The sequence below is a fragment of the Delphinus delphis genome, chromosome 15 (genome assembly GCF_949987515.2).
Source record: "Delphinus delphis chromosome 15, mDelDel1.2, whole genome shotgun sequence".
Lineage (NCBI taxonomy): Eukaryota > Metazoa > Chordata > Mammalia > Artiodactyla > Delphinidae > Delphinus > Delphinus delphis.
In genome coordinates, this window is record NC_082697.1 from 78,863,957 (window position 1) to 78,889,827 (window position 25,871).

Below are 25,871 nucleotides of genomic sequence, written 5' to 3' on the forward strand. Positions count from 1 at the left end.
GTACGTATGATAGTAGCTTTCCTTAATGAGTTGTGCAACTCATATTATGCGCAAATCTTTTTGAGTTCTCTAGCAATTAAATTTGTAATTGGGTTTGTTGCTATATAGACATGATTTTGTCTGTTTATGATTCGGAAAACAACTAAAATACCTACAAAGTGAATCAAGATTTAAATCTCCCTACACAATTAAGACAATTGGGAAGTCATTTCCTCTAGTTGCTTGGAAATCTATGTGCACATACCTAGCTACCCAAGATGGGAAAGTAAGTTTGCCTGCCTTTTCTCTTTAAGTTGGAATTATGTATATGTGTGGAAGGGGTGTGATCAGAGTATGAGGGATAAATTCTAATCTCTGTTTCTCTTCACATTGCAAGCCAGTGTGACAGTTTTGAGATTCTTCCTTTTATCTGTATTTTGTAACTCAAATTTGTCTCAGATGGGAGCTGCCAGAATTCTGAAACACTATGATATCTGAAAGTAATTTTTAGGGACTTGGAGACATAATGTAATGTTTTGAAAGTTGAAGAACTGAGACATTGCCCATTGGAAAAATAAATCGTCCTCTGAGGTCGTCTTTTTTTTTTTTAAATCTGTGTCAGTAAGGAATTTGACTGGGATAGGTGTCTTCTGTCTCCACAAATATGAGTACTCAAGTAGTCATGTATATTGATCCCCTTCCCCATGATTGTTAGAGGATCAAATTTTACCTCATTATTTAACTATTACAAAGTTTGAATTAGAACATTTCATTAGAATGTTATGCTGTATGTCTTCCATTCTATTCTTTGTCTCTCCAGATGTTTTGGATATGTGCAGATGGTTTTAAAGGAATGTTCTTATCTAGTCCCGAGGAAACTTCTGAGGCTCGTCTGCCCCAGTTGTTGATGCTTCAGTTTTGTTTTCCACTCTGCATTTTGAATGCTAACGTCTATGTTTTTCAGTTTCTCTTTTCCTTCTTTTTGATACTGAAGTTTTCTAACATGTATATTACTTATAATTCCCAAGACTTGAGGTTGATAAGTGTGTTGGTTAGGTGTTGACTGATGATATGTCTTCTAACACTTCTTCTAGAACCAGATCATTGGAATACCAATGATGTGTTACAGTTGTTAGTTTTATGCCTTAAACGTGTACTAGGAACCCCTAGTTTTAGGCTTTGGCTTCTTTTTTAGGGTGTTATATGCCTTAGTTTAGGTTTTAATTTTGGGATATAATGTTATTGCTAGTATGTGGAAAGAATGGTAGGCAGGCTAAAGAATGTTATGATGTACTCTGAATGTTTTCAGGGGGAAAACTGATTAGAATTTACATAGAAATATGAGAGACAAATTCCAGTATACGAAATGTTTTCTCACAAGGTAACCTTCCTTCTACTTTATGGGGGGAAAAATGTATTAGGCAGGAACTTTTCAGTTTTGTGTTTTTAACCTCACTGTTACGAATGTCTGTGTTCTTCCTTCATCTCAGAAGGGATCTGTCTGTCCTTCCTCTTGGTCAAGATACTTGTGCTTTGAATTCCATTCCTTCCTGCTTTCTCAAGGATTGGGTTAACTCTTATTATTCTACTCTACAGTGTTTTTAACCCTCTCTCTGATGGTTCTTCTCAACTTATAAATGAAGTTCCATTTTCTAAAAACAAAAACATACCCTCCCTTGATCCTGTTGTTCTATTTCTGTCTTACTCATTCAAGCCAAAGTTCTTGAGAATGTTGTCTCCACTTTCTGACCATCAGTTTATTCCTTATGCTATTATAGTCTAACTTCTGCCTCTTTAGTCCTAAAACTGTTCCTAATAAGGTTATGGGTGACCCCTAATTGCCAAATCCACTGATTTCTTCTTAGTCCATTTTACTTTTCTTTTACATTTAACACTGTTGGTCACTCTCAAATCTTTTAGTTTATTTGATAGCACAGTCTCCTATTTCTCTTAACTACTTTTCTTTTTTTATTTTCTTTTTCCCCACTGCCATTCCTTAGATTTTTTTCATATGGTTTTTGTTCTGCCTTTTTATTTTTATTTATTTATTTATTTTGCCTTTTTATTTTTCACTACATCATCATCTACTTGATTTCTAAGGCAGAAAACTTAGAAACCTTTAACATTCCCACATCTAGTTGGTTACCAAGTCTGTCTTCTTGACTCTTTCCTTCACCATTCTGATACATTAATCCAGATGTTTAAGATTATATCTTATGATTCCCTTTCTTCAGTCTCACCTTCCCATTTTATTCATTTTCTAACTGCTGAAAGTGCTTTTTCTTTTTCTTCATTTTTTCACACTAGTGCTCTTTCCAAAATGTACATCTAGTTAGTTAGATCAAAAATCCTTTGTTTCCCTAGTGTCCGTAAGACAAATTCCAGCCTATATGAATGGTATACAAGGTTCGTTATAATTTATAAGCCCCTACTTACCTCTGTAGTCTGATTTTTTTAATTGTACTGTAGATCATATTCACCTGTATCTCATTATTTGCAGTCTCTGAACAAGTCATATTCTTTCTGAGTCTTCCCTGCCTATCTTCCAGACTAAATTAGACATTGCTTCTCTCTTTTTGAGAATTTTTCTCTCTAATCTAGTATTTTTCTATACCAATCTCTATTATACTATTTACCCATTGTATTGTAATTATTGTTGACTCCTCCCATAGACTTTAGCTACTTGAAGTAAGGACCTTATGATTTACCTTAGGGCCCCATCACTCAGTGCTTGGTTGCAGAGTAGCTGTTCAGGAAGATTACTGAGTGGATAGAATTAAAAGAATTATTTTTTTCACTAATTTTCTATTGATTTGATTAGATGACAGAGCACGTAGATCTCCACGAAAACTTCCTACTTCATTAAAGAAAGGAGAGAGGAAATGGGCACCTCCAAAATTTCTGCCTCACAAATATGATGTGAAACTACAAAATGAAGATAAGGTTAGTTGGCACTTTATATTAAACCTCTTACATGTAGTAGATGTTGTTTAAGAAAATATCAAAGGGCTCGTTTTCTCGTAGAAAATGTGCTAAAGAAAAATGTAAATAAATGTTTCTACAACAAATTCTGAGTGGTTTTCTGGTCTTTGTAATTATGACTTTAAACTGTATTGTCTTTCCTAGGAGATAGCATGCTTTTTCCTTTTTAATAGGAATTATTAGGGTGTGAGAGTAGTTTACATTTGAGCTTCAAACTTAGTTATTTGAAAAAATAAGACTCTGTTTCCAGTGGTTATGGGCTTCCTGAGGAAATAGCTCTTCCCAGTTAAAAGCAGAGCAATTTGTAATATAATTAAACTCAGAAAGTGAGTTAACTCTAACCAGTGCTTTTTCAAGGCATCTGAAGCTAATAATCTAAAATGGTGAATACCCTTTAAATAACTTAGTACTATGTTTTATTGATTCTGAGATGTTCAACTTTCATATTTTTATATTTCCAGAATAAGGATATGTATCTTTTTTTTTTTAAATTGAAGTATAGTTGATTTACAATATTGTGTTAGTTTCTGGTGTACAGCAGAGTGATTCAGTTATACATATATATATATGTATATTCTTTTTCATATTCATTTCCATTATAGTTTATTACAAGATATTGAATATAATTCCCTTTGCTATACAGTAGGACCTTGTTGTTTATCTATTTTATATATAGTAGTTTGTATCTGCTGGAATCAGGATATATCTCAATATCAATTGGCAAGAATTCTTTTCTTTGTGGTACATAATGTGTCTTTCATTAATAGCATTCTAGATTTCATGAAATATGCCATGTTGCTTTTGGGTACTTTTATTCCTATATGTCTAAGATCTCATCATTAGAAAGAAGCAGGAGGGCGGCTAGGTGTGGAAGGCAGTTGCACATTTGTCTTCATGTCTAACTGTTATATAGAAGAAACAGCTATGGCCTGAGAAATTAAATAATTCTATCAAAGTTCCTAATTTAATAAATGAGATTAGGAAGGATTATAACCTGGATCTCTTGCCTCTTTAGAGTGTTGTTTTTTTCCCACGTCAGAATGCTGACAAGTCTTATTTCATTTTGACTCATTTGTTTTATAGTTAGTGACCTGAAGACATTACTGGATTGTTAGGATTTCTTTATATTTGAAAATTGTGTGTTAAATACAATTTTTCACTAAGTTTCTTAGCTCCCGTTCAGCAAGGTGGCTAGTTAAAACATCATTGCTGGGACCTCCCTGGTGGCGCAGCAGTTAGGAATCCACCTGCCAATGGCAGGGGACACGGGTTCGAGCCCTGGTCTGGGAAGATCCCACATGCCACAGAGCAACTAAGCCCGTGCGCCACAACTGCTGAGCCTGCACTCTAGAGCCCGCAAGCCACAACTACTGAAGCCTCCGCGCCTAGAGCCTGTACTCCGCAAGAGAAGCCACTGCAATGAGAAGCCCGTGCACTGCAATGAAGAGTAGACCCCGCTCGCCGCAACTAGAGAAAGCCCGTGCACAGCAGCGAAGACCCAGTGCAGCCAAAAATAAATAAACAACAAATAAATAAATAAAAGAAAAATGAATCCCTTATTGATGTACCTTTATGTAGTATTCCCTTCCTTTTCCCCCTTCCTTTTATAAGCGATTGATGATGACTTTCCATTTACTTCTTTTTCAAAAAAATTTATTTATTAATTTATTTATTTAGCTGCACCGGGTCTTAGTTGCAGCATGCACGATCTTCGTTGCCTCGTGTGGGATATTTAGCTGTGGCATGCAGGCTCTTTGTTACAGCAGGCGGGATCTAGTTCCCTGACCAAGGATTGAACCTGAGCCCCCTGCATTGGCAGCATGGAGTCTTAACTGCTAGACCACTAGGGAAGTCCCTCCATTTACTTCTAAATTCTTAACAAGAGGAACTGTTGGTTCAACAGATACACCCATTTTTAGGACTTTGATACATATTGACACATTGCCTACAGATATCTTTAACATTCTGTCTCTGAAAATTATTCTTCTTCTATCTAGTATATAACCTATTTTATAGGTGTAATGATGAGTTTTCCAGAGAGAATATAAATCTTTGTTCTCATTGGTTAATTGCTTTTTACCCCAGTAGTGAGTTAACTATTTCTATTTGTTAACCTAGATCATCAGTAATGTGCCAGCAGACAGCTTGATTCGTACAGAACGCCCACCAAATAAGGAGATACTTCGATACTTTATACGGCATAATGCATTACGGGCTGGTACTGGTGAAAATGCACCTTGGGTGGTAGAAGATGAATTAGTGAAGAAATATTCCTTGCCTAGCAAGTTCAGTGACTTTCTGCTTGATCCATACAAGGTAAGGTCACTTAAGTTTTGGACAGCAGGATGGAACACTATTGAATGAATTTATTTCCTCTGATGGTTACAGTAGATTTTGAACTCTAACTTCAGATAATGAATTCAAAGTTTTCACGTATATCTATTTCATATAGGTTGTGATTATGGGGTTGGTAGGGAAGAGGCCACACTGAATATCTCCTCTTCTAATTTGACTTATTTTACTATGGTTGCATAATTAAAACAAAGAAACAAATTACATGCATGTGCCTTTTTGTCTCAGATCTTTCTTGGAATGAGGTATGGTATTAAAAAAAATTATTTTTGCAAATTGATTACTAAAAATGAAAACTGATTTTGTATGTGAGATAAGATCAAATATACTTTCAGCCTTGAAAAGGACTAAGTATTGCTTTGTATGACAGATTAGTAGAAAATCTAGTACTTCTATTATTTTTCCTTTAATTATCTCATTTGATTTTCAGAATATTCTTATAAAGTTGTATGGTATATATATATTTTCATCTCTTTCTTGTAATTATGAAAAACTAAGGCTATCTTACAACTGAGTCATACAACTAAATTACTTCAATTACCTTATGTTGATATCGTTAACAAAAGTATATTGAGACATAATTTTACTTCTTCAAACATTGGTAAAGACCTCCAACTGTAGTTTAGCATTAGCATGTTTTCTTATTCTAGACCAGCACGATCAGGCATTATCTTCCATTATGCTCTTTAAGTTTTTAACATTTGTGTAAAAAGAAAAATTTAGGGATTAGTTGACTTTTTCTAGATCAGGACTAAAATTTCCATGGAACACTATTTAGTAAACCTAAACTTTTTCTTTTTTTTATTATTTTTATTTTTATTGGAGTATAATTGGCTTTACAGTGTTTTGTTAGTTTCTGCTGCTACAATGAAGTGAATCAGCTATATGTATACCTATATCCCCTCCCTCTTGGACCTCTCACCCGCCATCCCACCCATCTAGGTTGTCACAGAGTACCGGGCTGAGCTCCCTGTGCTATACAGCAGGTTCCCACGAGCTGTTTTACACATGGTAGTGTATTTATGTCAAACCTAATCTCCCAGTTCATCCCACCCTCCCCTTCCCCCCGTGTCCACATGTCCATTCTCTACGTCCACATCTCTTTTCCTGCCCTGCAAATAGGTTCATCTGTACCTAGAATTTTTCTAGATTCCACATATATGCATTAATATACAATATTTGTTTTTCTCTTTCTGGCTTACTTCACTCTGTATGACAGACTCTAGGTCCATCCACATCTCTGCAAATGACCCAATTTCGTTCCCTTTTATGGCTGAGTAATATTCCATTGTATATGTGTACTCACGTCTTCTGTATCCATTCATCTGTTGTTGGACATTTAGGTTGTTTCCATGTCCTGGCTATCGTAAATAGTACTGTAATGAACATTGGGGTACATGTGTCCTTTTGAATTATGGTTTTCTCAGGGTATATGCCCAGTAGTGGGATTGCTGGGTCATTTTGGTAGTTCTGTTCTTAGTTTTTTTAAGGAACCTCCATACTGTTTTCCACAGTGTCTGTATCAATTTACATTCCCACCAACAGTGCAAAAGTGTTCCGTTTGGGCTTCCCTGGTGGCGCAGTGGTTGAGAGTCCGCCTGCCGATGCAGGGGACACGGGTTCGTGCCCCGGTCTGGGAAGATCCCACATGCCATGGAGCGGCTAGGGCCGTGAGCCATGGCTGCTGAGCCTGCGCGTCCGGAGCCTGTGCTCCGCAACGGGAGAGGCCACAACAGTAAGAGGCCCTCGTACCACAAAAAAAAAAAGTGTTCCGTTTTCTCCACACCCTCTCCAGCGTTTATTGTTTATAGATTTTTTGGTGATGGCCATTGTGACTGGTGTGAGGTGATACCTCATTGTAGTTTTGATTCGCATTTCTCTAACAGTCAGTGATGTTGAGCATCTTTTCATGTGCCTCTTTGCAATCTGTATGTCTTCTTTGGTGAAATGTCTATTTAGGTCTTCCACCCATTGTTTAATTGGGTTGTTTGTTTTTTGGATATTGAGCTCCATGAGCTGTTTGTATATTTTGGAGATTAGTCCTTTGTCTGTTGCTGCGTTTGCAAATATTTTCTCCCATTCTGAGGGCTGTCTTTTCGTCTTGTTTATGGTTTCCTTTTGCTGTGCAAAAGCTTTTAAGTTTAATTAGGTCCCATTTGTTTATTTTTGTTTTTATTTTCATTACTCTAGGAGGTGGGTCAAAAAAGATCTTGCTGTGATTTATGTCACAGCATTATCTTCCATTAGGCTCTTTAAATTTTTATCATTTGTGTAAAAAGACAAATTTAGGGATTAGTTGACTTTTTCTAGATCAGGACTAAAATTTCCATAGAACTATTTAGTAAACCTAAACTTTTTCTTAAATTTTTTTATTTACTGAGGGGAAATTTTAATTTGTTTTCGTTTTATTGCTGTAGAGTTTTGGAACTGTGATACAGCTTTCGGTGTTTATAACAGGAACTTACTGTCTTTACTGTATGAAAATTGTATATAAGATCATCTCTAAATAGGTTTTAGACTCTTGGATCATTTGAGTCCTAAATATTTTCTTCTTTTTAAATTTTACAGTTGTCTTTTATGTATTTTAGTTCAGTGATTCAAATATGTGAGTAACATGAAAGAAAGACTGAGTATAATTTATGGATAAAAAGGTCTTTGGGTTTTATTAGAACAAAAAAGCTGATCCACACTTTCTGTAGGAGCCAGAGACTTAGAATTCCAGGAATTTATATCTTTTTTTGTTTGTTTTGTTTTAAGAATTTATTATATCTTGAAAAGCAATTTCTGAAGAAATTGGCTACTCTGAAATTTTCTAATGAGGACTTAAAATATTAACTTAATGAATTTTGGCTGTAATTCTGATAGAGACTAGAAGTGCAAGCTTGTTTACACTAAACTGCTGTAAGAAGGCAGTGATTCTACTTAGAGAAATTGAGTCATGTAAGATACCAGTCTGTAAATTCAGAGCATACACTTGTCTTTTAATGTATTTTGCATACCTTAAACAATAATTTCTTATTCCCCAATACTATTTGACATTTCACTGATTTTATCTTTTGAGTTTATGTATGTTTATTTTTCCTTTTTATAAAATTGGTTTTCTCAAAGAACTTTTGGCATCTCAGCCAGGACAGAATATAGTAAAGGTATGGATAAGTAGACCATAAAAGAGTGCTTTGGATTCTTTCCTGATCTAAAGGAAATTTAAAATAATGCAGTGGGGACTTCCCTGGCGGTCCACTGGTTAAGACTTTGCTTTCCAGTGCAGGGGGTGCAAGTTCAATCCCTAGTCAGGGAGCTAAGATCCCACATGCCTCAGAGCCAAAAACCAAAACATATAGCAGAAGCAATATTGTGACAAATTCAATGAAGACTCTAAAACTGGTCCACATCAAAAAAAAAATCTTAAAAAAGATAAATAAAATAATGCATCGAACATCAGAGTTGATCACATGTGATCTGCCTGTCCCAGAGGCAGTGGGTTTGAGCTTACTTTGGCAGCAAGTACATTGAAATGGGAACCAAAAGCAATAGGTTAAAATTTTTTTCTTTGGTTTTTGTAGAATTTAATGTTATGCTAGGCTGCTGAATACAACTACTATAGAGAGAGATGAGGTCTGGAGAGAGGAAGCAAGTTGTGAGTAATAGTTTTAGGAAAGGACCAACTAGGAGAGCTTAGGTGGGAAAGAGGAAAATTATTTAGAAATGTAGAATTTTGGAGTGTTACCTGAGTAGGGCCTAGTGTGATGATGGGGGTGTGCTTGTGGTCTTGTAGAACCTTAGAATATAAATTACTTGAGATTAAAAGCTATCTTACTCATTTTATATCCTGTGATGTTTAGCATAGGTATAATATGTACATGGCTAGTGAATTCATTTCTTTAAGAAGTTCCATTCTGTTCATTGAGGAGAAAAATGCAACTGACCGTTGAGTTTAGGGGTGAATATTTTGTAGGCCTAATGACTTGGAGGAATGATTTACAAGGCACTTGGATGATAAAATAACTGTCATCTAACACGAAATCAGCTATCTTAGCTCATTTCCGTATTCTAATACATGGCAGCTCTAGTGTTTTGTTAGTCTGTCTATAATGTTTTGCCTTTTTTTTTTTTAATAGCTGTGTCACGTGACATGCAGGATCTTAGTTCCCGAATCAGGGATCGAACCTGTGCCACCAGCAGTGGAAGCTTTGGAGTCCTAACCACTGGACCACTAGGGAATTCCCTGTCCATGTTTTGAAGTCTTATTTTGGAGTGGTATATCCTAGTAAGGAAGCATTTGGTTAGAGACGTAACAAGAAAAATAACACTTTTTAAGACATTTGGAGTCCTAAAATAATTTGGATTGATTTAATATTCTGAATACATTTTAAAAACGTTTTATTTTGAAATAATTTCATATAGAAAAGGTGACAAATACTATAAAGAATTTCTCTGTACTCTTCAAGTAGATTCCTCAAATTTTAACATTTACCACATTTGTTTTATTATTTTTTCTGTTTTTTTTAAAATTTGTTTTGATTTGACTTTTTGGTCATTTCAATTTATTATTTACTGCCCTCCAAGTTCTGGATTAGGAGTTGAGCAGATGATTTTTTTTAAATTAATTAATTTATTTATTTGGCTGCATTGGGTCTTAGTTGGGGGATCTTTGTTGCGGCATGCAGGATCTTTCGTTGAGGTGTGTGGGCTCTTTGTTGTGGTGTGCGGGCTTCTCTCTAGTTGTGGTGTGTGAGCTCCAGAGCATGGGCTCAGTAGTTGCAGTGCACAGGTTTCTCTAGTTGCGGTGTGTGGGCTCAGTAGTTGTGGCACACAGGCTCTCTAATTGTGGCGCAGGCTTAGTTGCCCCACGGCATGTGGGATCTTAGTTCCCCGACCAGGGATCGATCCCACGTCACCTGCATTGGAAGGCGGATTCTTAACCACTGGACCACCAGGGGAGTCCCTATTATTTTTTTCTCTTTATACACATTATTTTTTTCTGAGCTGATGGTAGTAGGTTATAAGACAGGATACCCTTTTACAAAATACTTGAATATGTGTTTCCTAAAAGACAAGGATATTTTCTATAATAACTATAGTACAGTGATCAAAATCAAGAAATTAACATGAAAACGATACTGTTATCTGATCTGTAGTTTTTTTAAAGTAAACGTAATCTCAAGATTTTATTATCTTCATAATAAAACAAAATATGAAGCTTAGAACTGGATCACTTGGCTCTTTCTCTTTTTACGTCCTCCCGGCTCAAAATGCTTGCTTCTCTTAATAGCCAGCATTCTCTTAGATCTGCAGTTGGGCTCAATGCATTCAAGCCTCAGCAAAATCTTCTTTGTGGTTTTATTTAGCCTTTTTCTGGAAAACCAGCTTAGTCTGTCCACCATAGCCACTCTCCTTCCTGTCATAACATTCCTTTCCTTGGAGAATACAGAGAATCCTTGCGCTTCTTGTACTGTATCACTTTGTGGGCAGGTTTGCAACACTAATTACAGAAAATCCAGCAGGTTTTAGGAATGGTTACCATGTATGCGAGAGCACTGTCGGTGTGGAAAGAAGTGATTTACAGTTTTTAGTCAAATTTTGCCAGTTGTCCCATTAACATCCTTTTAGCCAAACATATTTTGTTTTGGCCCTAATAGGATCCAGGGTAGTATCATGTATTACATTTACTTGTTATGTCTCTGTAGTCTTCTCTAATCTGGATTAGTCCCTCAGTTTTCCTTTGTCTTTTAAAAACCTTGATAATTTTAAGAATACAAACCAATTATTTAGTATAATGTTCCTCAATTTAAGTTTATTTCCTCATGCTTAGTAATACCACAGAACTGATGTTGTATTCTTCTCAGTGAATCATTTCAGAAGGCACATGGTGTAATTTTGTCTCATTATTAGTGATACTAATTATTATACATTTTAAAAGATGTTTCTTATCTCTCCTAATAACTGATGTTTCAAGTAAGTGTTTATGGTCTTAAGATTTTTCTTTGATTAAATTTTGGTGCTTGAAGTTTGTTTATGAATTAGACACTAGAGCAACAGTACTTTTTCCCAAAAATTTATTTATTTATTTATTTATTTATTTATTTATTTATTTTGGCTGTGTCGGGTCTTAGTTGCAGCATCTTTGTTGAGGCATACGGGATCTTCTGTTGCGGCACGGGCTCTTCGTTGTGTGTGGGCTTCTCTCTAGTCGTGGCGTGCAGGTTTTTTCTCTTCTCTAGTTGTGGTGCATGGGTTCCAGAGTGCGTGGGCTCTATTTGAGGCACGCAAGCTCAGTAGTTGAGGCACACGAGCTTAGTTGCCCCATGGCATGTGGGATCTTAGTTCCCTGATCAGGGATCGAACTCGCATTTCCTGCACTGTAAGGTGGATTCTTTACCACTGGACCACCAGGGAAGTGCCATAGAGCAGTAGTACTTTTAAAAATAAATTACATTAATTTCAAAGCACTTAAAAATATTGTATAGTAACACATTTCACAGATTTGCTGATAAAGGCATCTAGAGATTGAGACAAGCACACTATATGAATGTTGCCTTAAAACTCCTAACATCGTTCCTGGGGTGAATGAGAAGAGTGGAATAGAATCAGAATGCAGATTGCCAAAGTTTTCTAGTTTAGGGTTCTGACTGCTTACTAGTAAGTTAAGTTTAGCATCTGAATGAGCTGCTATAAATATTAAGTTTCTTCATTTTTATCTTATTAGATTTCCTTATTTGTGGTGGTGGTTCGTTCCAGGTGACAGGGAACAAGTATGGAACTGTATACACTATTTTCCTTCTTTTTTTTTTTTTACACTATTTTTCTTATAGCCTCTCGTGTTGCTAATACATACATAAATATTTTTCCCTGTTTAGCAGTTAAGAAGGGCCTTTTCCAGAAAACTATAATACTGCTAATCCAGATGCCCATTCTTTTCTCCTTCTCTATGCACTACTCTGGTAGATTACTTATGCTGAATGGGGGACAGGGGAGACCCTTAGCACATAAGTGGTTTTATACTTTTTCAGATTCCCCCTGAGTCCAGCCATGCCGGCTCCCATTGGCTGTGACTGCCCAGCATGCCCTATGCTGAGATGATCCAGTTACTGAAGGACTGCTCACGCGGGGAGCCGGCCTTTTGGGAGGGGGTTGGGTGAGTTAATTTCTTTCATTTTTAAGAAAAAAAATTAATGTGGTGTGGCTTGGCAAAAAAACACACCTTATAGATAAAAATGGGCTGCTGGACCATCTCATGGCTAAGCCATCCCAGCTCTTTCTTGCATTATTTCTGCATAATAGAGTGCTTCTAAGTAGAAGAAATTTATGCTAAATTTGAGTGACTTTTTAAATAGAAAGAAATGTAATCAGTAAATTAAGAAGTGGCCCAATTATAATAGACCCTATTAGATATTTATTTAAAATGGTAAAAATGAAACATAGTCTCACACTAAACTCCTTTTTAGTGATAAATTTTATTTTAGAATGACTTTAGAGATAATCTCTTATCCTGCTCACTAGAAAAAGTATCAATCCATTATGTTTGTACTCTGAAGATTTTCCAAGGCTAGCTGAAGTGGATGATTAACTTTTGGAAGGCACATATTTGTCCTTAATTCCTGCCAGGGTAGTTTTGGGTCTTATTCGTGATTTGTAGGGTGGTCTCTGAAATATTGTCCTCTCTGGAGTTTTGGTAATATTACTGCCAGCAAGAAGAATGGAATCATACATAAGTTATCTTTGCTTATTCTTTTTAACATTTTAAAATATAGTTCTGGGGAACTAGAACTGAGAAATTCTTGCCTCTGGGGAAAGTGTCGCCTGAGTCACAGATAATGTTTATGTTCTATAAACTATGAAACCTCTTTGTCAGCCCATACTGAGGAAGATAATTGAGGAACAAAACATCCCGTTTTGGTCAGGGAACAAAAACAGCCAGCTGGAGGAACAGTAACCTGCAATTGCCTGTAGTTCTTAAAAGGCAGATTGGCCTTTAAAGTTAGAGAACTTAGCCAGAAGAAGGATTTGTTAAGTATAGCCACTCATTCATTGCAGACCATATTTCTACCTCTTGTGCTGCTTAGGTTCTATGAGTTTGTTTCTCTGATGATTATATCCTTAATGTTTAAAGCTTATTTGGCATTGTAGTACAACTTATTAAATTTTATTGTACCTGTTTTGTTTACTTCAACAGGAGCATAGGTGTTGTTGTGTAGCATCTCTGAGATTTATTTCACCATAGCTGTTTCTCTGTTGCCTTTTTAAAGGGGTCCTAATTTCATATTCGATAGTCTTCAGCTGTTTCCTGGCCTGTAGTCTCATCTCACACTAGCCTGTCTTATCCACTGCCTCCAGACTGCTTCTTAGCAAGTTAGTCCTTTCCACTCAGAAACTTAAACTCAGCAGTCTCTGAGTGCCTTTTATGTGCTTAGCTGCTTTTGGTAATAGAAGTCAAATATTCTAGGGGTTATCTAGTCTTTCTCCTAATCACTTGAAACAAAAAAAATTTTTTTTGAATTGGCTATACTTTTTCATTGCTTGGCTATTATTTCATGTAGTATGTGTTTTAACTGCCAGGCTTTTTTTCTTTGTAATTATATTTTAAAACATCAAAATCAGCAGTGTTTTTGGTTTTGTTTCAATGCACATTTAAACAGAAACAATGGCAGGTTGACTGGGTTCTAACCTATTAACTAATTCTGTATAATGGGGATAAGGTGGAGATTTTAAGAGATAGGAAAAGATGTATATCCAGGAGAGTGAGAAGGTAAATGGACTAAGGGAATATATTGTGATTACTGAGTGGCATTCAGGATCCATCTGAGGTACCTGATCATGAATTTAAAATAAGTCCACACACTGTCATTGTGTCTTTTATTCTAGTCATGTTCAAGCTTAACAAGTGCAGGCTAGGAGTAACTTGATATAATAGAGCAAGAGAGACAAGGGAACTGTAGGTTTATGCAAGATTGATTGGAATGACTGTCTGTGGAACTTAACCTGAGTTAAGAAGGACAAAGAAGTGAGATTGGTGAAAACGTGATAGAATTAACTGATTTAAGGGTCCTGCTGGGATTGAAGGATTGCAGAGTTGGGGTACTAAAGGGAGTGGATTTGAAAGATGTGAGGGGATGATCAAGAGAGAATTGTGTGTTTGAGAACTTATGGGGCTTGTAGGTTTTTTTAAATAAATTTATTTATTATTTGTTTGTTTATTTTTGGCTGTGTTGGGTCTTCATTGCTGCTCACAGGCTTTCTCTAGTTGCGCCGAACGGGGGCTACTCTTCATTGCAGTGTGCAGGCTTCTTATTGCAGTGGCTTCCCTTGTTGTGGAACGCGGGCTCTAGGTGTGCGGGTTTCAATAATTGTGGCGCATGGGCTCAGTAGTTGTGGCTCGCAGGCTCTAGAGCCCAGGCTCACTAGTTGTGACGCACAGGCTTAGTTGCTTTGCGGCATGTGGGATCTTCCCGGACCAGGGTTCGCACCCATGTCCCCTGCATTGGCAGGCGGATTCTTAACCACTGCGCCTCCAGGGAAGTCCTATGGGGCTTGTAGTTAATAATGTATTCGTGGGAAAGAGTTCTTGAGGTGTGGGGCGAAGACAGAGAGGAGGTTAAGGAGCCAGGATCAGGAGGGCTCCTTATTTGTGAGCAGTGTTTTGTTGTCGTTAGTATACTTACTGATACTCTTAATAAGAAAATATGTTTCTGAATTTAAACAAAAATACTTAAATGGTGTACTTTCTACCATTCTAAACATAGAATACCCCTAGTTGTACTAAAGGTTTAAAGGACAAAAATACAATCCTGTCTCAAGAGCAATAATTTTAAAATTCCTCAGATGTTGACATTATCTAGATCAAGTATCCTTAGTCTGGGACCCATGGACTCTGAAATTGTATGCATGATTTTTATATGTTTCTGGGGAAAGAGTTCATAGATTTCATTAAGGTATTTAAGAACTGCTAATCTATATATAAGAAGAAAACTAGTTATATAGCAAAAAATGCCTAATATTGGAGTATAGATGTTTTTTTTGGCCACATCGCACGACATGCTGGATCTTAGTTCCCCGACCAGGGATTGAACCCATGCCCCCTGCAGTAGAAGCATGGAGTTGTAACCACTGGACCGCCAGGGAAGTCCCGGAGTATAGATTTTTAAGTCTGAGTATCAAGAGAATTTTGTGTTGATATGGCTAAAACATTAGCTAACATTCATGGCTTTGTTTTTTTCAGGGACGGAGTGTCTATGAAGAGAAATGAATATGTAGCTTTACCTGAATAGATGGGGAAGAGGGCCTTTAGGATGCTTAAATATTGCTTCTTTAAATTAGTTTTTAAAACTATTTTTGCTCCTGTTCTTAAATTCTAGTACATGACTCTCAACCCCTCTACTAAGAGGAAGAATACTGGATCTCCAGACAGGAAGCCCTCAAAGAAATCCAAGACAGACAACTCTTCTCTCAGTTCACCACTAAATCCTAAGTTATGGTGTCATGTACACTTGAAGAAATCCTTGAATGGCTCACCACTCAAAGTGAAGAACTCAAAGAATTCCAAATCTCCAGAAGAGCATCTGGAGGAAGTGATGAAGATGATGTCGCCCAACAAGCTACATGCTAACTTTCACATTCCTAAGAAAGGCCCACCTGGCAAGAAATCAGGGAAGCATGGTGACAAACCTTTGAAAGCAAAGGGCAGAAGCAAAGGCATTCTGAATGGACAGAAATCCACAGGGAATTCCAAATCTCCAAAAAAGGGCTTGAAGACTCCTAAAACCAAAATGAAGCAGATGACTTTGTTGGACATGGCCAAAGGCACTCAGAAGGTGACACGAGCCCCGAGGAATTCTGGGGGCACACCTAGGTCCTCTAGTAAACCTCATAAACATCTGCCTCCTGCTGCCCTCCACCTTATCGCCTACTACAAAGAAAACAAAGACAGGGAGGACAAGAAGAGTGCCCTGTCCTGTGTTATCTCCAAAACAGCTCGTCTCCTCTCTAGTGAAGATAGAGCTCGTCTCCCAGAAGAATTGCGAAGTATTGTTCAAAAACGCTTTGAGCTTCTAGAGCACAAAAAGAGATGGGCTTCTATGTCTGAAGAGCAGCGCAAAGAATATTTGAAAAAGAAACGAGAGGAGCTGAAAGAAAAGTTGAAGGAGAAAGCCAAGGAACGGAGAGAGAAAGAAATGCTCGAGAAACTAGAGAAACAGAAGCGGTACGAGGACCAAGAGTTAACTGGCAAAAACCTTCCAACATTTAAATTGGTGGATACCCCTGAAGGGCTGCCCAATACACTCTTTGGGGATGTGGCCATGGTGGTGGAGTTCTTGAGCTGTTATTCTGGGTTACTCTTACCAGATGCTCAGTATCCTATTACTGCTGTGTCCCTTATGGAAGCCTTGAGTGCAGAAAAGGGTGGCTTTTTATACCTGAATAGAGTGTTGGTCATCCTCTTACAGACCTTGTTACAAGATGAAATAGCAGAAGACTATGGTGAATTGGGAATGAAGCTGTCAGAAATCCCTCTGACTCTGCATTCTGTTTCAGAGCTGGTTCGGCTCTGCTTGCGCAAATCTGACATTCAGGAAGAAAGTGAGGGCTCAGACACAGATGACAACAAAGATTCAGCACCATTTGAAGACAATGAGGTACAAGATGAGTTCCTAGAAAAGCTGGAGACCTCTGAATTTTTTGAGCTAACATCAGAGGAGAAACTGCAGATCTTGACAGCACTCTGCCACCGGATTCTCATGACATACTCAGTGCAGGACCACATGGAAACCAGGCAGCAGATGTCTGCAGAGTTATGGAAGGAACGGCTTGCTGTATTGAAGGAAGAAAATGATAAGAAGAGAGCAGAGAAACAGAAACGGAAAGAAATGGAAGCCAGAAATAAAGAAAATGGAAAAGAGGAGAATGGGTTAGGCAAAGCTGATAGGAAAAAAGAAGTCGTGAAGTTTGAGCCCCAGGTAGATATGGAAGCTGAAGACATGATCAGTGCCGTGAAGAGCAGACGGCTGCTTGCCATTCAGGCTAAGAAGGAGCGGGAAATTCAGGAGAGAGAAATGAAAGGTAAAATCTTGTGTTGAGAGAAAAGGGGAAGCCCTTTAGGAGATAGTAGAAGAAAGGAAATTACTGAGGTAATGGTAGCGTCTTCGTTTGTCACAACTATTTAGTTATTTCTGTGTGTAATAACCCGACCCTTCTAGGTATGTTAGATTCTAGCAGGAGTGTTCAGCCTGGCATTCTGCAGTTAATGATAGTTTGACTTGGATTAGTGTGATGTTGGCATCTTTTCTGGCTTAGTAAAGGACCAAATCCACAAACAGACATAGTGGAAATAACATATGACCTGGGAATGGACTGACTTGGGTACCTGCGACTTAGCTATAGTTCTTTGAGCAAGTTGCTTATCCACGCCGCAGTTTCCTCATATGCTTAAGATTGTCATAACAAATGAATGACAAGGTATTTGAAGCCCTCAGCACAGTTGCCAACTCAGATATTAATCTTTCCTTTATTAAGATGTAAGGAAGTAAAAATTTGGGGCTTTCATAGCACCATTAAGTCTGAACTTTTTAAAAAACAGCTTTATTAAGAAATAATTCACATACTATATTATTCATCCACGTTTATTGTACAGTTCATTGTTTTTTAATATATTCACAGATATGTGCAGCCTTTATCATGGTCAATTTTAGAACATTTTCATCACCTCAAAAAGAAACCCCATGCTCTTTAGCTATACCCATCCTCCCCAGCCCTAAGCAATCACCGTCCACTGCTGTATCTCTGTATTTGCCTATTCTGATACATCATATCAGTGGAGCTGTATAATAAGTATGTAGTCTCTTGTGACTGGCTTCTTTCACTTACCATGTTTTCAAGGTTCAGGCTGTAGCATGTCTCAGTACTTAATTCCTTTTTATGACTGAATATTATTCCATTGTTTGGATATGTCACATTTTGTTTTTATCCATTTATCAGTTGATGAACGTTTGGTTTGGTTTAATCATTTTTGGCTATTATGAATAATGCTGCTACAAGCATTGGTGTACAAGTTTTTGTGTGGACGTATGTTTTCATTTCTCATGGGTATATATACCTAGGGATGGATCTGCTGGATCATATGGTAACTATGTTTAACTGAGGAAGTCCTAGACTGTTTTTCAAAGTGGCTGCGCAATTTTACATTCCTACCAGTAGTAAATGAGGGTTGTAATTTCTCCACTTGTCTGCATCTTTGCCAAAGCTTGTTATTCTATGATTCTGATTGTAGCCATTCTAGTGATTGTGAATTGGTATCTCATTGTGGTTTTGATATGCATTTCCTTGATGACTAATGATGTCATCTTCTCTTGTGCCTATTTGTCTTTTGTATATCTTCTTCGGAGGATATTAATTCAGATCTTTCGCCCATTTTCAAATTGGGTTATTTGTCTTTTTTTTTTTTTTTTTTTTTTTGTGGTACACGGGCCTCTCACTGTTGTGGCCTCTCCCGTTGCGGAGCACAGGCTCCAGACGCGCAGGCCCAGCGGCCATGGCTCACGGGCCCAGCCGCTCCGCGGCATGTGGGATCTTCCCGGACTGGGGCACGAGCCCATGTCCCCTGCATTGGCAGGCAGATTCTTAACCACTGCGCCACCAGGGAAGCCCCTTTTTTTTTATTATTGAATTACAAGGGGTCTTTATATATTCTAGATACAAATCCCTTAAGGTACATGATCCAAAAACATTTTCGCCCATTTTGTGTGTTTGTTGTCTTTTTACTTTTTCTTTTTTTTTGCGGTATGCGGGCCTCTCACTGTTGTGGCCTCTCCCGTTGTGAAGCACAGGCTACGGATGCGCAGGCTCAGTGGCCATGGCTCATGGGTCTAGCCGCTCTGCGGCATGTGGGATCTTCCTAGACCGGGGCACAAACCCGTGTCCCCTGCATTGGCAGGCGGACTCTCAACCACTGTGCCACCAGGGAAGCCCCTTTTTACTTTCTTGATGGTGTCCATTGAAGCACAAATTTTTAAAATTTTGATGACATCCAATTTATTATTATATTTTCTTTGGTTGGTTGTGGTTTTGGTGTCAAATCCAAGAATCTGCTGCCAAATCCAAGGTCATGAAGATTTACTCCTGTGTATTCTTCTAAAAGTCTTAAGAGTTTTAGCTCTTACATTTAGGTCTTTGATTCATTTTGAGTTAATTTGACTATAGACACATCAACTTATTTCTGGCTATGTGTGTCTTTACACCAATACCACAGTGTCTTGAATAGAATTGAGAAGCCAGAAATAAGTTGATTATTGATACAGAGAAACAAGAAACAGAATATTATAAATATATAATATAATTATACATATATTTAAATTTTATTTATTTATTTGGCTGCGTCTGGTCTTAGTTGTGGTACGTGGGATCTTCATTGTGTCGCTCTGGCTTCTCTAGTAGTGGCACTCGGGCTTCTCTCTAATTGTGGCACATGGGCTCTAGAGTGCAAGGGCTCAGTAGTTGCGGCATGCCGGCCTAGTCGCCCTGTGGCATGTGGGATCTTAGTTCCCCAACCAGGGATTGAACCTGCGTCTCCTGCATTGGAAGGTGAATTCTTAACCACTGGACCACCAGGGAAGTCCCTGTAATGTAATTATAAAATATGTAATAAATATCAGTACTTTGCCAAGGATAGTATTTGAATTAGAGTTCAGGTCTTTTGATGTCTAGCTCAGTGCTGTAACCTCTGGAACTAAATTTGGTCTTTTTTTTTTTGATGACTTTCCCTAGATTGTTTTTTGTTTGTTTGTACCTGCAAGAGAAGGAGCTTTTCCTTTATTGTGATTTGGCCATTACTCTTTTTGTCATTGACCTTTGTACTGATTTCTACTGTAATCATTGTTTCAAACGTACAACTCTATTCAGGCTAGAAAACCATTTATTAAAAGTAACAAATACCATACCGTTCTGTTTTGGTTTTTGTCCGCACTGTGCAGCTTGCGAGATCGTAGTTACTTGACCAGGGATTGAACCTGGGCCCAGAGCAGTGAAAGCACTGAGTCCTAACCACTGAACTGTCAGGGAATTCCCCCATATTGGTTTTAAATAGATGAAATTTGACTTAAATTTTTAAGTAACATCTGTAGACTGATGCATTTTCCAGATTCTCGCTACATTGTGGATGTTGTCATCAATAGAGTACCAGCAGTAAAATTGCTGGCATTGTAAATAGCAGTGCCCTTTACTTACAGTATCAAAATTTGTGACAGTTGTGGAAAAACTTAAAAGGAAAGATTCCTGGGTGTCTTTCATTATTGAGGGAAATTTCTATCTGGGTAGAATAAACTTATTAAATGAATGATCAGAAATAAATTGACTAAAACTTTTTTTTCATCATTAACAGTAGCAACTTGCTGAATAACTCAAAGAATAGTATTAAAGAAGCAATAATTACTATTATCTGCTGATGCTTCTGTGCCCTTGCTTTCTCACTCCTTTTTCTAAATTCCTCAGGACTGAAATATGTCTTATTTTGAAATAGCTATTTTGGTTTTAGTCATCCTGATCATTTTGAGGATCCTGTGGCTGGTCCTGTCAGAAAATGTTTCAGTTAATTCCGTTTAAGGACTATTTTAACTTTACATTTAAAATTAATTATCAATAAAATAAAATTAATTTATTATGAAACTAATAAGTTAAATTTTGGAGAGAGAAGATTTTGCACTGAGTTGATGGCTGAGACATCACCAAAATTCAAAGAACATAGAAGGATCAGATAGAAATTGCTGCCTTACACATTATTTCTTATAACAGTTTAGAATTAGGAGAAGGAAACTAAGATTTCTACTTAATACCAGGCACATTTCACTCCATATCTTATTTAAATTTGTAAGAGTAAAATTTACTAGGAAAAAACTTAATTGATTCATTTTATCTTTAACAGTGAAACTAGAACGTGAAGCTGAAGAAGAACGAATACGAAAGCACAAAGCAGCTGCTGAGAAGGCTTTCCAGGAAGGAATTGCCAAAGCAAAACTAGTCATGCGTAGGACTCCAATTGGTACAGATCGAAACCATAATAGGTGAGTTATTAAACTTAATTTTTATCATCTTTTAGGGCTGCTATATTGTTGCTAGTTTGTACTAAGACTAGGCAAGCTTCCCTGTTCGTGGATATTGGAAACAGAATTGCTCATCACACATTTATTTGAATATTTACTGTGCCAAATGCTAGGGTTATGAAGTTAAAGACATGACCCTGTCCTCAAAGATACCACAGATATGAAGCTTAAATTATGGTGATAGGAGAAATGTAATCCTAATAGAAGTCTTTAAAAATGGTAAGATATTTTAAATGCATACATTGTGTGGAACCTAAAGTAGTGAAATATTAGAAGTTATAAAAATTACAGATAATAAATGAATCTCAAATTCCCAAAATTTTAGTATTCTGTGCTTTACTTTAGGATTTGTATCTGCTGAACGTTCAGTGATATTCTGTAATCATCTTCCTCAACAATGAAGTCATCCTGTGCTCATGATCTTTCACTAACACATTAATATGTGGTTGTGATTTGTAGATACTGGCTCTTCTCAGATGAAGTTCCAGGTTTGTTCATTGAGAAAGGCTGGGTACATGACAGCATTGACTACCGATTCAGCCATCACCGAAAAGACCATGCAGACTCTCCTGATGAGGATTACTGTCCCCGTAGTATGTATATCTATTAGTTAGTTTACCCTGCTCAAGTAGGGTCAATATTAAGACTGTCTTTCCTCTGTCACTTTTTTTTTTACTTTCTAAATTTCTTTATTGCCTTCTTAGGTAGATTTATTTGAGTGAAGTGGGAAGATGTGAAATGCATAGCAGAAGGAAGGAAACTTAACATTTGATTATCGACTTTGTTCCAGGCATAGCATGAAAAGATAAAGAACTTGAATATTAGGATATTTGGGTATTAGATTTATACAAGTAGTTTTCAAACTTTGTTCCTTTGAAGTCTCTTTGTAGGTACTTCAAGGGCTGGAATTGAGGTAAGGGGCCAAGAAGGTGGTTATGTGTCTTTTTCCTCCACTTTAAAAATTCATTTATTTAATATTTATGGAGCATCTCTTATTTGCCAACCAGTTTTTCATGTGCTGTGATACAAGATGGCAAACAAGACATAAAAGGTCCTGAATGTCAATTAACTAAAATTCTAGTGAGGAGAAACACAGCAAATATATAACTAGAAATAAGTGACTGAGAAGGGTCATAAGGGGCACTGATAATGTTCTTCTTCTTGACTTGGGTTCTGGTTACATGAGTATGTTCAGTTTGTAAAATAGAAAAGTGTACTTTTCTAAATATAGATATTTGTGTGTATATAGTCTTTCTTGACCTATACATAGATGTGCGTGTGTGTATGTGAGTGTGTGTGAGTGTGTGTGTGTGTGTATATTTCTTTTTCCCCCCCCCAAGAAAAAATTAAAAGAAAAAATTTTCATTTAAAAATACCAGATGGTTAGGTTAGATCAAGTTTTCTCAGCCTCACTGTTGTTGACATTTTGGGCCAGATAAGTCTTTGTAGTGGGGGGTTGTCCTACATGTTGTAAGTTATTTAGCATCCCTGGCCTCTACCCACTGGATGCCATTAGTGATAACCAGATGTCACCAGATATTGCCAAATGTTCCCTAGGAGGCAGCATGGCTTTCTGTTGTGAACCATTGCGTTAGATGATACATAAGCTTCCTTCCAGCTGTACTTTATATAACCTAATGAAAATTGCTTCTCAAAAAGTAGTTTTCTTTCATTTTAGAGAAACTCATAACCCAAACTTTTAAACTCACAGAATCATTAAATAAGGAAATTAGTATATAGCCCAAAACTTCAAATTTAAGGCATTTTCTTGTTGAATTATGTTATTTGTTAGATTGTAGTACTTAGTAGAAAAGTCTAGTTTTGGTAGACTTTGTAAATAACCAGGTGAGGGCAGTAAATACGAAGTTAGGATCTTCAGACTTGAGAGAGATTCCAGTGGGATGAAGGACTGTGATTTTATGTGTCTCAAAAGCTTAATGGCTATTTTCAGAAATCAGGTCCACACAGTTACAGCTCTCAGGAGAAGACTGGCATCTACATCCCTTCACTTCTAGAGCATCCTGGTGGATGTTGTTCCTTCATGTTTTCTAGTTCCAGCATGGCAGAGTTTCTTCAGAATTACCTGCCTGAAAAGACTAAACAAGGTTATGTGTTAGTATTGCAGGGAAGGTGCTGCAGGTTAAAGGGGAGAGAAGGGGAGTAGGGGAGAGAACCAATTGTAGAATTAGGTAAGGCCTCAAATACAGGCTTAAGATCTATCTATAGTAATGTCATATATTAGTATACAGGAGATGGTTTACAAAAAAGCTAATCATATTTGACATTTGAAGCCTCCAGGGGTAAGTTTGTAGTAGTTTATATATTTCAGTTGTGTCTGCTTCACCACAGATGCCTTTGTGCTAAGCATCACGTACAAGGAACAGATTATTTATTTGCTCTGAGACATTTAGTCATCTCTCTCCATTCTATTGCAATAACTTGTAACAGTCTTAAACTTTGCCTGTTCAGCTGTATAGAGAGCAATTGTCTCAGATGATGTGCTGTATGTAAGATGTTTAAGAGAAATTAGCATCTATTGTGCCTGTGGATATATTTAATAGGCAGCATATGTGTTATTGGTTGTTGAATTTGCACTGTGTACTGCTTAGGTTTGAAACTAGGAATTGAGTATGTACTATATTCAGCCTAATGTATAAATTTTTCTTAGGTAAGAAAGCAAACCTAGGCAAAAATGTAAGCATGAACACACAACATGGACCAGCTACAGAAATTGCTGTAGAGACCACTATACCCAAACAGGGACAGAATCTATGGTAATGTGAGCATTCATCTGGTTGCTCTTTCTTTTTCTTTTTCAATGTTAAGAAAATAATTTATATAGTGAAACCCAGTGAGTTAGTGATTATCTATTAAGAGCATTTTGTGTGATTTTGATTTCTTGGATCTGTAAGCTCGTTGCTTTAAAAGCAGACTTGATTTTTTTATAAGAATATATCTGTTTGCTTTAAGGTTTAGAATTTTATTTTTTCCTTGTAATGTAACTTTGTATGTTATATGATAGATCTTACATAGCATTGGAAATGCCTTTCAGTCTGCTTGGCAATAGAAGTATTTAGAATTTTCATCTTTATTAAAGAAAAGGAATTGTAAATATAGCCATTAATCTTCCTTTGTATCTATCCTGCTTTTAGGCAGGGAGCTAGGTTTTGAGAGGGTCCCTTCTACTTTTGTGATCGCATTAACTGCTTTAGCTGTGATCACCTTTAGTTTAATGACCTTTTGTCTTTTATTTTTTGATATAACTTTACTCTGTGAAAGGGATATGGACAAGTGTGCCTATTTACTTTATAAAATTTGTCTCATATTACTTTTTACTTATTTATATGTTTGTTTGTTTGCTTATTTATTTATTTGGGCCTGCTCTGAGCGGTATGTGGGATCTTATCTTAGTTCCCCGACCAGGGATCGAACCCATGCCCCCTGAAGTGGAAGCCCGGAGCCTTAACCACTGGACCGCCAGGGAAGTCCCCTCATATTAAGTTTTAGTAGGAAACATTGGCTCCAGTGTCCTAAGATAAAGTTAACATTAGGTCTCATGGAAACAATAAATTGTTCTACTTCTGAGCAAGGTTGGAATTCTGCTTTCCCAACTCCCACCACCAATCCTAGGTCCCTTTCTTAATGTTTGATTCTTCCCTTTTTTTTCAGAGTTAACAGGGGTTTTTTTTGGTTTTTTGTTTTTGTTTTTTTGCCCCTACAGGTTTTTATGTGATAGTCAAAAGGAACTGGATGAGTTGCTAAACTGCCTTCACCCTCAGGGAATAAGAGAAAGTCAGCTTAAAGAGAGACTAGAGAAGAGGTAAGGGTTTTCATCTCGCTCCTCATATCTCCTCTTCAGCATTAGATATTATACATACCTTAGGGGTTTTTTGTTGTTGTTGTTTATCCATAAAAGCTTAAGTAAAAATTTTAAAAGTCTGTAACTCTTTTATGTTCTTGTTGTTCGGTATTTTCTTTTAAAATATTTATTTATTTTGGCTGCGCGGGGTCTTAGTTGCTGCACGTGGGATCTTCGCTGTGGCTTGTTTAGTTGTGGTATGCAGGATCTTTAGTTGTGTCATGCAGGCTTCTTAGAACTAAGTGGCATGCGTGTAGGATCTAGTTCCCCGACCAGGGATCGAACCTGGACCCCCTGCATTGGGAGCATGGAGTCTTACCCGCTGGACCACCAGGGAAGTCCCGTTGTTTGATATTTTCTGGACACCTCATGCTTGTTTGGAAAAGTATGCTTTTAAACGATGTATATACAAGATAGCAGGACTATTCATTGACTAACACGCCATACACCAGACTGAGAGCCTGATTGTAGTTAGGCAGCCTTGTAAGTGCAGTTCCACATTGGTTGGTATTCAGAAGTATTCTGTCGGTATCCAGAGTAGCACCAAAAATGAAAACAACCTAAATATTCATCAACTGATGAATGGATAAACAAAATGTGGTATATCCATAAAT

At 37.3% G+C, this 25,871-nt stretch overlaps 1 protein-coding gene and 1 pseudogene across 2 annotated transcripts in view; one reads left to right on the forward strand and one right to left on the reverse strand.

Moving 5' to 3' along the window:
* Positions 1-25,871, forward strand: part of BAZ1B (bromodomain adjacent to zinc finger domain 1B) — a 66,375-nt gene that overhangs the window by 19,659 nt on the left and 20,845 nt on the right. For both annotated transcript variants that reach the window (XM_060032253.1, XM_060032254.1), the window contains exons 5-11: positions 2,801-2,922; positions 5,080-5,277; positions 15,666-17,367; positions 21,221-21,359; positions 21,858-21,991; positions 24,067-24,172; positions 25,120-25,218. In XM_060032253.1, coding sequence (XP_059888236.1) covers positions 2,801-2,922; positions 5,080-5,277; positions 15,666-17,367; positions 21,221-21,359; positions 21,858-21,991; positions 24,067-24,172; positions 25,120-25,218 — 2,500 coding nt within the window. The remainder of the gene's footprint in view (positions 1-2,800; positions 2,923-5,079; positions 5,278-15,665; positions 17,368-21,220; positions 21,360-21,857; positions 21,992-24,066; positions 24,173-25,119; positions 25,219-25,871) is intronic.
* LOC132438854 (large ribosomal subunit protein eL42-like) lies at positions 10,515-10,837 on the reverse strand (annotated as a pseudogene).